Below are 15228 nucleotides of genomic sequence, written 5' to 3'. Positions count from 1 at the left end.
AAAAAAAAAAAAAAAAAAAAAAAACAATTCAACTAAAAAATAGGATCTGTGGGGCTTCCCTGGTGGCGCAGTGGTTGAGAGTCCGCCTGCGGATGCAGGGGACACGGGTTCGTGCCCCGGTCCGGGAAGATCCCACATGCTGTGGAGTGGCTGGGCCCGTGAGCCATGGCCGCTGAGCCTGCGCGTCCAGAGCCTGTGCTCCGCAACAGGAGAGGCCACAGCAGTGAGAGGCCCACGTACCGCAAAAAAAAAAAATAATAATAAAATAGGATCTGTATAGATATTTTTCCAAAGAAGACATACAGATAGCCAACAGATCCATGAAAAGGTGCTCAACATTACTGATGCCTAGGGATGTGCAAATCAAACCATGATGAGATATTATCTCACGCCTGTTAGAATGGCTATTATCAAAAAGACAAATAACAAGTGTTGGGAAGGATGTGGAGAAAAGGGAATCCTTGTGCACCGTTGGTGGGAATGTAAATTGGTGCAGCCACTATGGAAAACAGTATGGGGTATCCTCAAAAAATTAAAAAATAGAACTACCATATGAGCCAGCAATTCCATTTCTGGACATATAGATGAAGAAAATGAAAACACTAGCTCAGAAAGATATACACCCCAGTGTTCACTGCAGCATTATTTACAATAGCCAAGACATGAAAGCGATGTAAGTGTCCATCAATGGATGAACGGGTAAAGAAGATGTGATATATATATCATATACATATACACACACACACACAAACGGAATATTATTCTACCAAAAAAAAAAGAATGAAATATTGCCATTTGTGATATGGATGAACCTGAGGGCATTATACTAAGTGAAATAAGTTGGACAGAGAAAGACAAATGCCCTATGGTCTCACTTACATGTGGAATCTTTAAAAAGAAGAAAAAAAAAACAAGATCATAGGTACTGAGAACAGATTGGTGGTTGACAGATGTGAAGAGTGGGGATGGGCACAATGGAAAAAGAGAGTCAAAAGGCACAAGTTTCCAGTTACAAAATAAATGAGTAATGGGGTTGTAATGTACATCATGGCCCTTATAGTTAATACTGTATTGTGTATCTGAAAGCTGCTAAGAGAGTAGATCTTAAAAGTTCTCACAAGAAAAAAAATTCACAGCTACGTACGGCGACTAATGTTAACTAGTCTTATTACAGTGATCATTTCACAATAGATACAATATTGAATCACTATGTTGTACACCTGAAACTAATATAATATTGCATGTCAATTTTATCTTAACTTTCAAAATAAACATAAAAGTCATTGATTAAAAAAGTTGTGAGGGGCTTCCCCGGTGGCGCAGTGGTTGGGAGTCCGCCTGCCGATGCACGGGACACGGGTTCGTGCCCCGGTCCGGGAAGATCCCACATGCCGTGGAGCGGCTGGGCCCGTGAGCCATGGCCGCTGAGCCTGTGCGTCCGGAGCCTGTGCTCCGCAATGGGAGAGGCCACAACAGTGAAAGGCCCGCGTACCCCGAAAAAAAAAAAAAAAATTAGGACAGTAAATCTTAAGTGTTTTTTCCTTTTTTCTTTCATATCTATATGAGATGATGAATGTTAATCAAACTTAATGTGGTAAGCATTTCACCATATATGTAAGTCAACTTATTATGCTGTACTCCTTAAACTTATGCAATGATGTATGTCAATTATTTCATTAAAATCGGGGGGGAAGTTAGCTCAAATCAGCGCTATAACAAAATCCCATTCCCAGGGACATGATGAATTTAGAAATAAAATCCCACCCTAAATTATCAATGGCTAATGATTAGCACCTATTACTTTTTTTATGGTTGGTACACCTGGGCCAAGAGACAAAAGGCCTCGATAACTTTTAAGTAATAGTGACAAACCTACATGGTAGCAGTCTGAGGTTGGGGACCCACCTTCTGTGCTTGCCCACTATGCTGTTCTTTCTGCATTCTTAGCACCTTCACATACTAATACAGTTGTTTTAATGATAACCATGCTTGTATGTTTGATTTACAAGTTAACATCTCCGATGAATACGTTATAGCACTATAAGTACATACGTACGTACACATACGTACATACACACACGATTATATTACGGATATATGATTTGTCTGTTGGTCTCCCCCAGGTAACTGAAGATAAGGCCTTATATCACACTAAGTGTATTTTAACCAATAGTATGGTTCAGAATCACCCAGCTCCTATTCCCTGGGGAGCTGATTCAGCAGCTGCGGAGTCAGCCCTGCAGCCATGCTTTAGAGAGCATCCCGGGTAGTTTAGAATTTCATGTCTGTTGGAGAACCACTCATCAGAGGGGGTGGTACAGCCCAGGGGTGAAGAGAGTGAGCTCAGGATTGGGACCCTGGCTCCACCACTTACTATTTGTGTAAGCTTGAGCAGGGCACTTAAACCTGTCTGTGCCTTGCATGTAAAATGGGGATAGTAGTGCTTGCCTGGGAGCGTTGTGAGGATTAAACAAGATAAAACATGGGCAGTGCTGAGGACACACTAAGCCCATCGTAAGTTCTTGGGACGTGTTGCTTTGTTGGTGTTGCTCATCCTTGCGTTCCAGAGCAGGCACCATGCCTGACAGGAGCAGAGGTTTAACGTTCAATAAATAATAAATGCACTGGGGGTTGTATGCTATCAGCAAAGAGAAGCAAAAGGGAAAAGAATAAGCAAAGGGATAGAAGAATAGAAGCGTGGCCAAGGAGGTGGGATATGCATAGGCATGGTGGGGGAAATCCTGAAAATCCTTCCTCATTGTTGCCACAGTATTCATTCTGCCTCCTCAAATGTTAACGAGGTCTTGAACTGAAACTCTTAAACACATAGGATTAAGAATCTTGGTGGCCTTCTGCTGTTGTCCCAAATGAAGCAACCCAGTATGTCCAAACTTGTGTTTCCAGAGGAAGTGATCTTTCTGACGCCAGCTTGTGGTCTGCTCTGTAACTCTAGACCATATCTTCAACATCTTCAGTGATTCTGACAGCATTAACTTTTGGGCCTGTTGAAAATATCCTACCACACTGACTCTTTGCTTTCTTGACGATTCTTCCCAATTACCGCAGGTTTGACGATATGATTCTTCCACTCGAAGCTGGATTTCGTTATAATCCCAAGAACTCACCACCTTTATTCTCTCTCCATGCCTCAGCATTTTTTTTCCCTAAATGTTTACCTCACATGTTCTGTCCCCTTTTTTCTGGGATGACTCCATGAAAACAGCAATGGTTTGGGGGACCAGGTGGTCCTGGGTTCAAATCCTGCCTCTGCCTCTGAGGGTAATTGCCCGTATATAAAATAATTTCTACCTACATTGTAAGAATTAAACTGGGATCAGATATGTAAAGTACCTAGCACAGTACCTGTCAAAGCATCAAGGGTTTATCAGTTTAGATTAGTTTCAACTGCTGGTAACAGAAATGAGAAATAACAGTATCTTATACAAGATACAGGCTTATTATTTTTTATGACCTACAAGGAGTCTAGCGGGAAGCAATTCATGATGATACAGATGACTAGGTCATCTTGAAGACACCTAGGTTGACAGGGATCTAGACATTTTCTCTGGATGAACCATTATCTTTGAGGTTTAACATCCTCAGTGTCACCCCATATTCACAAAGTGAATACTGGAGCGCCGGTGGTCACATCCACATTCCACCTAAGAAAAGAAGGAAAGTGTGAAGGACAAAAGAGTGCCTACTTCTTAGCTAAGTCTGCTTGCTTTAAGGTTCCCAGAAGACCCAGCCAACAACTACTACTTAAATCACCTTAGCCACCCCAGTCTCCAAAGGAAGCTGTGAAATGTAGTTCTTTACCTGGGTACAATGCTGCTCCCCAATATAACAGGTGCCTGTCATGTTAGAATTATTCCTTGTCTCCTCCAAAGCCGCAGGGTGGAACCCTCTAGAGTCCCTTACAGTCTCTTCATCATTTGACACATCTCAGGGCACTCAATGCATGTACGATATATACAATGCAGAAAACAGTAAAGCTGGTTCATTAACTAGTCAGTCTGAAGACCTGAGTTCCAGACCAACCTAATACTTCATTGCTGTGTGACCTTGAGCAAGTGTATAACCTCTGTTGGAGGCTCAGTTTCCTCATTTGTGAGCATCAACTCAGACACTGGATGCAAACTGCCTAACACAATGCCTAACAGTAGCCCTCAGCACACGCCAAAGTTACTATTACTATCAGCGTCATCATCACCATCATCATTATTATCGTTAAGTGCTATTGAAGTATTAGGGTAAAGTGAGCAGGTGCCAGACATGTCTCACATCCCTTCCTTCTGCATGTTTACACCTTCCCTCGCCTTCAGCAGTCACCCCAGGGATGTCTGGATTTACAGTCAATTACATTGAAAGAGCCTGGGCTGAGTTGGCCTCATTTCCTTCCCTTCCAGCCATCCACTCAGGGCTAGCTGAATCTCTACAGTCCCTCTCCTTTCCCCCTACCCAGAGTCTAGTCTCTCAGCCCTGCCTTCTGAGACAGGCTCTCTTCTCTGATCAGATTGACTTCTAAATAAATATTAAATTACGTCTGGATGTGTTCCATCATTCCTCTCAAATCTAAGTAAATCAGTTCCTCCCTTTGTTGGAATTCCCAAGGCCTGTTGAGATCACCCCACTGATGTCTTGCATCCTTGACAGTGGCGAGATTTTTCTCTAGATGGGAGAATTAAAGGAGTTCACATAGGAATAAGGCTTCGTATTCCCAGATCTTCGTACAATATGTATATCTGAGACCTTCTCCTCACCTTCCTAGGTACCTTTTTCTTAAGGTTTCGGAAGAAATCTCTGCACCTGCTCTTAAAGATCATTAGCTATTCATTAGCTGATAATGTGCCACAAAAGGGTTGTAAGTGTGCAAATATACAAATCCTCTTGCTTCCCAGGGTGGCCAGTTAGAACCCCAGGGGCCAGGGCTATTGTGTATGGCTCTGTAATTTGTGCACTGCCCAGGTTTTCCTGTTCACAGTCTCTACAACACGATGACACCCCTGTAACTGTGCAGTGCCCAGCCTACTTGACTGCTCATGGCCGCCATGCCCAGATCAGTCATCTCTGGCCATTAGCAGCCTTGCTTTATTCTAGTGCACCCTACAGAAATGACCACTTTCTATGTGTACTACGATGTGAAGGAGTTTAGAAAGCACTCCTCTTCAAGGGTATTTCTTCTTCCAGCGCACACACAGGCCCTGGCCACGCCAGCTGTGTCCTCCTTAGAAGCCTGAGCTAACATGCCCCGGTGATGTCTTTCAAAGCAGGCCCGTTGTGTTTTCCTAGGTCCACGGAAGAAATCTCTTGTCCATTGACTATGACCGGAATATTCGGACAGAGAAGATCTACGATGATCACCGGAAGTTCACCCTGAGGATCATTTATGACCAGGTGGGCCGCCCCTTCCTCTGGCTCCCCAGCAGTGGGCTGGCGGCTGTCAACGTCTCCTATTTCTTCAATGGGCGCTTGGCTGGCCTTCAGCGCGGGGCCATGAGCGAGAGGACAGACATCGACAAGCAAGGCCGGATCGTGTCCCGCATGTTTGCTGACGGGAAAGTGTGGAGCTATTCCTACCTTGACAAGGTGGGTGGATGTGCTGCCCTCCCTCGCTCATCTGGGGCTAGCTCGCTCTCTCTCATTCATGCTACTCTGTTTAAGCTGACCTGACAGGCTTTGCCATGAGACATTGTAACATCTTTACTTTGACTCTACCAGGGCTCCCCATGCACTCTCACCCTCTGGGAGGGAGGAAGTCTGAAGGAAAATGTTATTCATAGCCCAGCACTGTTACCATTAAAAGCAAAAAAAAAAAAAAAAGAAAGTTCTAGAACTCAGTAATGGCAAAAAGGGTGGACTGTCTGATTTTTACCCCAAAATAACAGTGCTGTTGAAACGGACAGAATCATCCCACTGGCAGCACGGCTAATCACTCCTTATCACTAATCACTGGAAATGCAGTGATTCATTTCTGCCTTGCCCGAAATTGAGCCATCAGGGTAGGGAATTCTGCCTAAAACTCGAGCATGCGGACCAGCACCCTCCCCTACCTGGCCTATTGGCTGAACCAGCCATGTGGATTCTTGCTATATATATTTTCCTGTGTCTGCAAGTGGCAGACTCAGGTCTCCGCGTCAGAAAAGGTCCAGTTGTAGCAGCGGTAAAAAGAGATGCCTTCAGGTCATGAGTCAAGACTTTTAAAGGCGGCCCTGGTCATCTGGTCATCAGACAGGGGCTTGCTCAGCCTGGGCCTCTCATCTGGACTCACCTCCACACCAGCCCATTTCCATTTCTTCCTTTCTTGCCTCCCCACGACAGCAGTCACTTGCAGATAGAGCTGTTACCTCCTCTGTAAAGGGGCTGCTGTCTCTTTGGTCCCTTCTGAATAGTGTTCTCATTACGCCGTAAGATGCTACAATGGTTGACCAGGGGAGGCAAGAATCTCTCCACAGCTTCAAGTTTGAGGCCATTCTTTCCCCAAACAATCAATGCTTCTGGGTTACTTAATCTTTTCGGTAGCTTCTAAATGGAGGATGTGGTTTCTCCTTAGATTTAATCAGCGGTGTCCCAAAGATAGTATGTGCATCACACCTGTCCGCTGCTGGGCCAGCATCAGTCATTTCTAACCAGTCTCGGGACTTCTCGTCATTGAGCCTGGAGGCAAACTCAGTGCCTCTCACCTCAGTCCTTCAAACCCCTTGCAACTCAAAGTTATGGTCCAAGCAACATCAGCATCACCTGGGAGTTTGTTCCAAAAGTAGGTTCTCAGGCCACCTCTCCACCACCCTCCCCCACCGGACTACTGAATCAGAATCTGCCTTTTAACCAGATCCCTGGGTATTTCGCATGCACGTAAACGTTTGGGGAGCGTTCTCCCAAGTAGCCACCGTGATCCGTAGAGTAGCATGCCCGATGAAATCAATTTACCCATAATTTCCAGTCTAAATTTCCCCATCCTTCACGGCTTCTGAATTGCCATTTAGGGAAATGGAATAAATTCTGTCCATTTGAGCACTCGGTCCTAAATGGCCAACTCATGTGTTCCCTTCCCCTTTCCTTCCTCCAGTCCATGGTCCTCCTGCTTCAGAGTCAGCGTCAGTACATATTTGAGTACGACTCCTCTGAACGCCTCCACGCCGTCACCATGCCCAGTGTCGCCCGGCACAGCATGTCCACCCACACCTCCATTGGCTACATCCGCAACACTTACAACCCGCCTGAAAGCAACGCTTCGGTCATCTTTGACTACAGTGATGACGGCCGCATCCTCAAGACATCCTTTTTAGGCACTGGGCGCCAGGTATTCTACAAGTATGGGAAACTCTCCAAGCTGTCGGAGATTGTCTATGACAGTACTGCCATCACTTTCGGGTATGATGAGACCACCGGTGTCTTAAAAATGGTCAGCCTCCAAAGTGGGGGCTTCTCCTGCACCATCAGGTACCGGAAGATTGGCCCACTTGTGGACAAGCAAATCTACAGGTTCTCTGAGGAAGGCATGGTCAACGCCAGGTTTGAATACACCTATCACGACAACAGCTTCCGGATCGCAAGCATCAAGCCGGTCATAAGTGAGACTCCCCTTCCTGTTGACCTCTACCGCTACGACGAGATTTCTGGCAAAGTGGAGCACTTTGGCAAGTTCGGAGTCATCTATTATGATATCAACCAGATCATCACCACGGCTGTGATGACCCTCAGCAAGCACTTTGACACCCACGGGCGGATCAAGGAAGTCCAGTACGAGATGTTCCGGTCCCTCATGTACTGGATGACGGTGCAGTATGACAGCATGGGCAGGGTAATCAAGAGGGAGCTGAAACTGGGGCCCTATGCCAACACCACGAAGTACACCTATGACTATGATGGGGATGGGCAGCTCCAGAGCGTGGCCGTCAATGACCGCCCGACCTGGCGCTACAGCTACGACCTCAATGGGAACCTCCACTTGCTGAACCCGGGGAACAGCGTGCGACTCATGCCCTTGCGCTACGACCTCCGAGATCGGATAACCAGGCTCGGTGACGTGCAGTACAAAATTGACGACGATGGCTATCTGTGTCAGCGAGGGGCCGACATCTTTGAGTATAACTCCAAGGGCCTTCTAACGAGAGCCTACAACAAGGCCAGCGGCTGGACTGTCCAGTACCGCTATGACGGCGTGGGGCGGCGGGCTTCCTACAAGACCAACCTGGGCCACCACCTGCAATATTTCTACTCTGACCTCCACAACCCGACTCGCATAACCCATGTCTATAATCACTCCAACTCGGAGATAACCTCGCTCTACTATGACCTCCAGGGTCACCTCTTTGCCATGGAGAGCAGCAGTGGGGAGGAGTACTATGTTGCCTCCGATAACACAGGGACTCCCCTGGCTGTGTTCAGCATCAACGGTCTCATGGTCAAGCAGTTGCAGTACACCGCCTACGGGGAGATTTATCACGACTCCAACCCCGACTTCCAGATGGTCATCGGCTTCCATGGGGGACTCTACGACCCCCTGACCAAGCTGGTCCACTTCACGCAGCGTGATTATGACGTGCTGGCGGGACGATGGACCTCTCCAGACTATACCATGTGGAAAAATGTGGGCAAGGAGCCGGCCCCCTTTAACCTGTATATGTTCAAGAGCAACAATCCTCTCAGCAATGAGCTGGATTTGAAGAACTACGTGACAGGTGAGGACCTGGCCACCTCAGTTGGGCAGTGGCTCCCCGTGGGGTGGTGGTCCCAGTAGACTGCCGGGGATTTCAAAACGAGGTCTTATGTCCGATGCTAGAAGAATCCTGGAGGGCTGTGTGCGCCGGCAGTACAGGATCTAGAGCAGTCAAGTGACGGCAGTACAGAGCAGTCATCAGGTCTGTTTGAACATGTCCTGACCACTTTCAAGTCCATTCAATTGAAATAACTTTTACAAGAGCCCTTACTACCCCAAAAGAGGAAAGCGGCCTTATGAAGGGGGAGAGAATGGGACTCTGGTCTCAGGAGTACCTCATTCAGATTCCCTCTCTTCTATTTATAAGCTAAAGGACCTCGGGCTAGTTGTCCAGTATCTCTGAGCTGTAGTTTCCTTTTCTGCAAAAGGGCACTAACAAAATCATCTCACAGAGTGATCGTAAGAAGGAAATGAACTTATGTAGGTAAAGTCTAGGGCCTGGCACTTAGACCGAGGATGTTCACAAAAGGGTATCTGCTCACCAGATACATCACCATTGCTAGTGAAGCAATGAATGAGACTAGGTACTGAAATGACTGTGACCCAGTTCCCGACCTCACGACCAGGCTGGTGAGATACAAATACAAATAACCAATGATAGATAATGCAAAGCAGAATTAAGTCTGTGCTACCATATAGGTGTTTGTTCAGTTATTTATTCAACAAGCATTTATAGTGGGCCAGCATGCTACATTCTGGGGATACAATGATAAGCAAGACAAACACTCTTCTCTCAAAGTGGGGTGTGTGTGTGTGTGTGTGTGTGTGTGTGTAGCACACGTGCAGATGACTTCAGATTTGAAAATTTTGACATAGTACAGAAGAGCCCCGTGTCAAACTGGGCCTGAAGGACGAGGGGGATCTTGTTTGGCAGAAACGAGCTCAAGGCTGAAGAAAGACTATGAGCAGAAGTCAAAAGGACAAAGGAAGCTTGGACACGGGTGTGGACGGAGGGGCCAAGGAGGGCAGATAATCTACTTCCTCATGATAAGTGAGAAATTGGTAAAAGGAAATATCCATCTATTTCCATCCATCTCCATCCATCCACCTATTCACGGATATTTTCATCTAATACATAAGTACTAGAAATGCAGTGGAGGGCAAGATAGAGTCCCTATCTTCAGGGAGATAAGCAAGGAAATCTGGATGGATGGATGGATGGATGGATGGATGGATGGATGGATGGATGGGAGGAAAAATACCAACTTTCAGCAAGGAATCTGGAGCCATCTCACCTGTACATGCATTGTAGAGGAGTAACAATGGGGACCCCAATTCCAAGCCCCCCCCAAGTTCCAGGAAACTCTTAGCTCTTGGCCAATGGGCCAGGGAAGCATCAAGCCCAAGGGGTCCCGACCCTCAGGTGGCCAGGGATCACTTGTCCACCCCCAAGACTGGAAAGAAAGCAGCAGCTCCTTGGAACACAGGGCTGCCCTCAGTGCCCCATGCTGCAGAAAGAAATAGATGACCCTAAAGGTTAACTTGTGGCCCTGCTATGCCTCACTGACAAGTCCCAGAGCCTTTGAAGTTGAACCCAGCATCCTCCTACAACCGAAGCAGCTGCTACCTTTGGAGTGCAGGAGTTTTGGCCAAGCTAGTTCCCTCCCAGTCTCCCCAGTGCGCCTCGTCAGGAGGCCCTGCCATGCTACTCTGCCAGGGCGTCCTCTCTTCCCCAGGGCTTGGCAGGGTTTGTGTCCCCCGCCAGTTCACTGGCGGACCTCTCGGGAAAGTACACACCCGTATGTATATAGTTTCAAATAATGATAAAGCAGGGAAGATAAATGAAGTAGGTAAAGAGTTAGAGAGTGGTGGGAAGTGTCTTGTATCTTTAGGGCACTCACAGATAGGTGGCATTTGAGCAGAGGCCATTATGAACTGGGGGAGGGAGAGGAAGCGTATTCCAGCCAAAGGAAACAATGTGAATGGGGAGGCAGCCCATGCCTATCTCAGCCATAGGAGAAGAAGGCCCTGCCCCGCAAGAATGCGCTTCCCAGAGCCTGGCTTGGCACTGGATACCTTAGGGATGAATCAGCCAAAGGCAAATAAAAAGAAAGCCCTCCGCATGGGATGAACACACGCCCACAGCTGCCAAGACCCAAACAAAATCATTCGCAGAGCACAGCGTGCCTCCCTGCCCCCCTCAGCTACTCTCCTGGTCCTCCTGAAAGGACAAAAAGAAATTCGAGTTTTCTGAATAGCAAGACGGCTTTCCTCATTCCAGTGCTTCATGGAGACTCAATAAACGGGCATCAGATCAAGTTGAACTAAGTCCAACAAAACTGAATCCAGAAAACATTAGAAAGAGTCTAAAATAAAAGGTAACGTTAGAGAAGCTGCACGCACAGAGCTGATGTCCGCAGTCAAAGCAAAGTCAGAGGGGCTGCCGCTCAACGTGAGATGACCCCTGGAGACTGCAGCCCAGAAGAGAACGCCAAGTCATGCTCCGCCATTCGGATGTTGGCGAATCTGTAAACCCATCTTTATGCGTCTTGATTTGCACCGTAGGAGATGAGCAGAGGGGTTGAACTTGCAGCTCACAACTGAAGAAGGAATTAAGATGTAGTCGGCAGGAGCACAGTGGACAGAACTACTGTCTCTCTGGTGCTCAAAAGAATCTTTGCTGTTTGGAAACAGAGCTCTGTGAATGCAAGAGACAGCTGCTGAGGCTGGAGGAGGCTGTGTCCTCCCCCACAATGCTGGCACAAAGGAGAGCAGCAGAGAATACCCGTTAGGAGCTCAAAGACATCTGGGCTGGACACAGCTGTATCTACCAAGGCGGGGTAAGGGAGGGCAAGAAGTGATTCCTTTCCCACTCACGGGCTTTAAAGCTGCACCCTTTTTACCAGTTATCGTTTAAGGTAATATATTGATGACTGATATATCTGTGATACGAAAGATACTAGAGGAAAGGATATAAAAGACAGACTGAGAGATACAGACCCTCTCCCCAAAAACCTGCAGTGCCCTGGGCTTTTCCAGTGACAGTGAGTCCCAGGAAACTCCTCAGTCCTGGGCAAACCAAGACCTGTGCTCAGGCCCAAGCCTGGCCCGTCCTCAAGCCGGTTCCTTCTGATGTTAGAACCTGAATACATCTCCAGACACCAATTCTGGCCTTGCCAGTCACTTGCTGTGTGACCCGTACGAATGCCTTAACCTTTCTGAGCCTTAGCTTCTTCACTGGCAGCACTGTGCCAGTCACAGCACTTACCCTGCAGTGCTGTGAGAAGTAAGTGAATCATGACACATAAGGCACCTAGCCCTGGGCAAAGGCTTATCAATGGTAGGAATGCGTTTGTTACGTGTAAGCAGCTATGCACCTGAAGACAGGGAGTTCGTAGGTGAGGAGTGAAATTACCACCTTTGTGTAATTCTCTGGGGTTCCCAGGGGTCTCCAGCTCCACCCTGAAACAGATCCCAACTCTGCTCTGAGTGGCATTGCTTTGGCAAATCTGAAACCCCAAATTTGGAGGTAAGCGAACCTCCCGTATGTCACCGACGATGACTCGGGTTGGCTTCTCCCCGGCCGTCTCTGGGCTTACAGACCCCCAGGCACACATGGAAGTGAAGTCGAATTTTGTGGAGTTTGAGCCTCCTTCTTGCTTTACTCTCTTCTCTCTCTGCACTCACCACCTAGGCTGCTGTGCTGACAGCGTGCGTTAGACAGAGCGTGCGGGCTTCAGCTGCCCATGCTGTGAGCAACATGGGGCGGCGGAGTGATGGGCTATTAGGAGGGGCCACATCGCCACTCCTACCTCAAGGACTCCCTCTCGACAGATTGTTTAGGGAGGCTGTCACCAGAGACAGCCAGTGACTCTGAAAGGAGGAGGGGTGTTTGTGTGATGCCAGAAGCGCCTTCTGCAGGATGGAGGAGACAAGCAACTTGAAGAAACATTTTTCAGAAGAGAGTTAGACTTGGAAACCAAGCCATGTTAGAAACTTAAAAAGATAGAACAGATAGATGACATGAACTATTACTGTTCATGGGAGCAGCCATTAAAATGTCTGGTCCCAAACATCATCTCCTGGAGACTAGGGAGGGATCCCTGCAGGGGAGAGATCAAGTTGGGGAGAGTCTGTTGAGGGCAAAGACCTCTCTCTTGCCTTTCTTGGGATTCCCTCCATATCCCTGGTGAAAGATGGGCTGAGTTTATATGTTGTTCAGATGAGGTATTAAATAACATGGAAACACAGATGGGAAAAGTTAGTTTCTCTTCAGTGATCTTTTTATTCTCCCAATTCGGCAGAGGAGAAAGCCTCCACTTGATGCTGGTGTGTATGTAACACCTCGTTAACACTTCTCATCTCCCTTTTTAACAGAGAGAGCAGGTCTAAGACTCCCCGGTAGCAGGTAACAAAATCGTGCTCCAGCTTAATTGCGTTGTTTTGTTTTAATTTTACAGTTATTTTCTGTTTGCATCAAGTGAGAGTGCTCTCCCACTTACGGTAGTGACATAAAGTTTCTTTTTTATAATGGATGTGCTTAAGTAGACAAAGCAAAACAAGTACAGGTGATCCCCGGATATGGCAAAACCACCACGATAGGTGATCATGACGGGTAACCACAAATACCCAGTTTGGTAACCGCACTGCACAGCGTTCACCACCTACTTCGCACAGAGGTGCTCTGTGGACATATGATCATAACTAGACTAAAGCGAGGCTTCTGTCTGCTTGATGCTGACACACTTTTTAAGGCGATTTCAAACCTGTATTCTTAAGTGACGTTTTTTATTGACGTATAGTTGACTTACAGTATTACATTAGCTTCAGGGGTATAACGTAGTGATTCAATATTTTTATAGATTATGCACAAAAGTTACTACAGTACTACTGACTATATTCCCTGAGTTGTACATTACATCCCTGTGACCTATTTATAACTGGTAGTTGTAGCTCTTTACCCCCTTCACCTACTTATCCCATTTCCCAACCCACCTCCCCTCTGGCAACCACCTGTTTGTTCTCTGTATCTGAGTCTGTTTGTTTTGTTACATTTGTTCATTAGTTTTGTTTTTTACAGTCCACATTTAAGTGAAAACGTATGTTATTCGTCTTTCTGTAACTTCTTTCACTTAGAATCTCCTCCAGGTCCATCCATGTTGTCACAAGTGGCAAGATTTCACTCTTTTTTATAGCTGAGTAACGTTCCATTATATATGTATATAACCACATCTTCTTTATCCATTCATCTGTCCATGGACGCTTAGGTTCCATATGTTGGCTATTGTAAATAATGCTACGATGAACATGGGGTTGCATATATCTTTTCAAATCAGTGTTTTCTTTGGATAAATACCCAGGAATGGAATTGCTGGATCATATGGTAGTTGTATTTTTAATTTTTGAGGACCCTCCGTACTGTTTTCCATAGTGGCTACACCAATTCACATTCCCATCAACACTGCTCGAGAGGGCCCTTTTCTCCACATCTTCACCAACTCTTACTGTTTCTTGTCTTTTTGGTGACAGTGATTCTGACAGGTGTGTGGTACTATCTCACTGTGGCTTTTATTTGCATCTTTCCGATGATTATTGAGGTTAAATGACTCTTAAATGGGCTATCGCTAATACGTGTACTTGCCACGTCATTCAAGGAACTTGTTTGTGTCTGAGGCTGATAAACACACTGTGGATTCCAGAATCCCTCTCATTAGAGGGTCTTCTAGGCCTGTATGTTTAGTGGTGAAGTCAGCATTAAACCCCTCATAGCAGTCCCAGGGCAGGAGGTGGGTAGACCTTCCTCAGCCCCTTCAGAAGCATCTTCTCAAGCAGGTACAGGTAGTTCCTCTGTCACACACACTACTCAGGGTGGCTTTTGCCACATATAGTCAGCGTTTGTTCATCCACTCCATGGATACTTATTGAGCACCTATTTTGTGCTAGGCCTGGGGAGACATCAGTGAATGAAACAGATTTTTTAACTCCGGGTCCTGATGGAGCTTACATTCTCGGTGAGGGAGACAGATAGTAAACAATAAATGTCATAAATGCCCAAATGAGACACATGTTCAAGTGTGGTAACTGTTTGGGGGATGGGGAGATGAGTGGAGGAAGCGGACTTGGGATTGCTGGGGGTGGGAACAGGCAGGGGTTAAACATGAAGTTGGCCTTATTGGAGGCAACGTCTGAGCAAGACTTGAAAAAGGGAAGAGTGAGACAGCCAGAAGATACCTTCAGGGAAGCACACTCCAGGCAGAGGGCTTGCCTGTATAAAGGCTCCGAGATGAGTGTGCACCTGGCATGTTCAAGAAACGGCACAGAGGCTGGAGCTGAGTGAGCAAGAGAGAGAGAGGAGGAGAAGACGAGGTCAGAGAGATCACGGGCAAGGTCCTTAGAGACCATTAGAAGGACTTTCACATTTTCATTGAGAGAAATGGGGGATCGCTGGAGTGTTACAAGGAAAGGAATGGTAAGGGCCTTTTCCATGTCTAAATGTATGTGGAGCACAGAAGTGAAAACAGGGAGGCCAGTTAGAAATCAAGGCAAGAGATCATGGGCCAGGGCTG

The 15228-nt window shown here is 46.8% G+C and overlaps 1 protein-coding gene across 5 annotated transcripts in view; it reads left to right on the top strand.

The window, feature by feature from the left end:
• The window catches only part of LOC113608250 (teneurin-2), a 531856-nt gene that overhangs the window by 503832 nt on the left and 12796 nt on the right, over nt 1-15228 (top strand). For all 5 annotated transcript variants that reach the window (XM_027084352.1, XM_027084355.1, XM_027084357.1 and 2 more), the window contains 2 exons: nt 5293-5589; nt 7070-8684. In XM_027084352.1, the coding sequence (XP_026940153.1) occupies nt 5293-5589; nt 7070-8684 (1912 nt within the window). The remainder of the gene's footprint in view (nt 1-5292; nt 5590-7069; nt 8685-15228) is intronic.

This window comes from Aethalodelphis obliquidens, unplaced genomic scaffold, assembly GCF_003676395.1.
Source record: "Aethalodelphis obliquidens isolate GAN/ISIS:26980383/991018 unplaced genomic scaffold, ASM367639v1 scaffold52, whole genome shotgun sequence".
Classification (NCBI taxonomy): Eukaryota; Metazoa; Chordata; class Mammalia; order Artiodactyla; family Delphinidae; genus Aethalodelphis; species Aethalodelphis obliquidens.
Note: the sequence above shows the minus strand (reverse complement) of the source record. Positions and strands in the feature narration are given on the sequence as shown.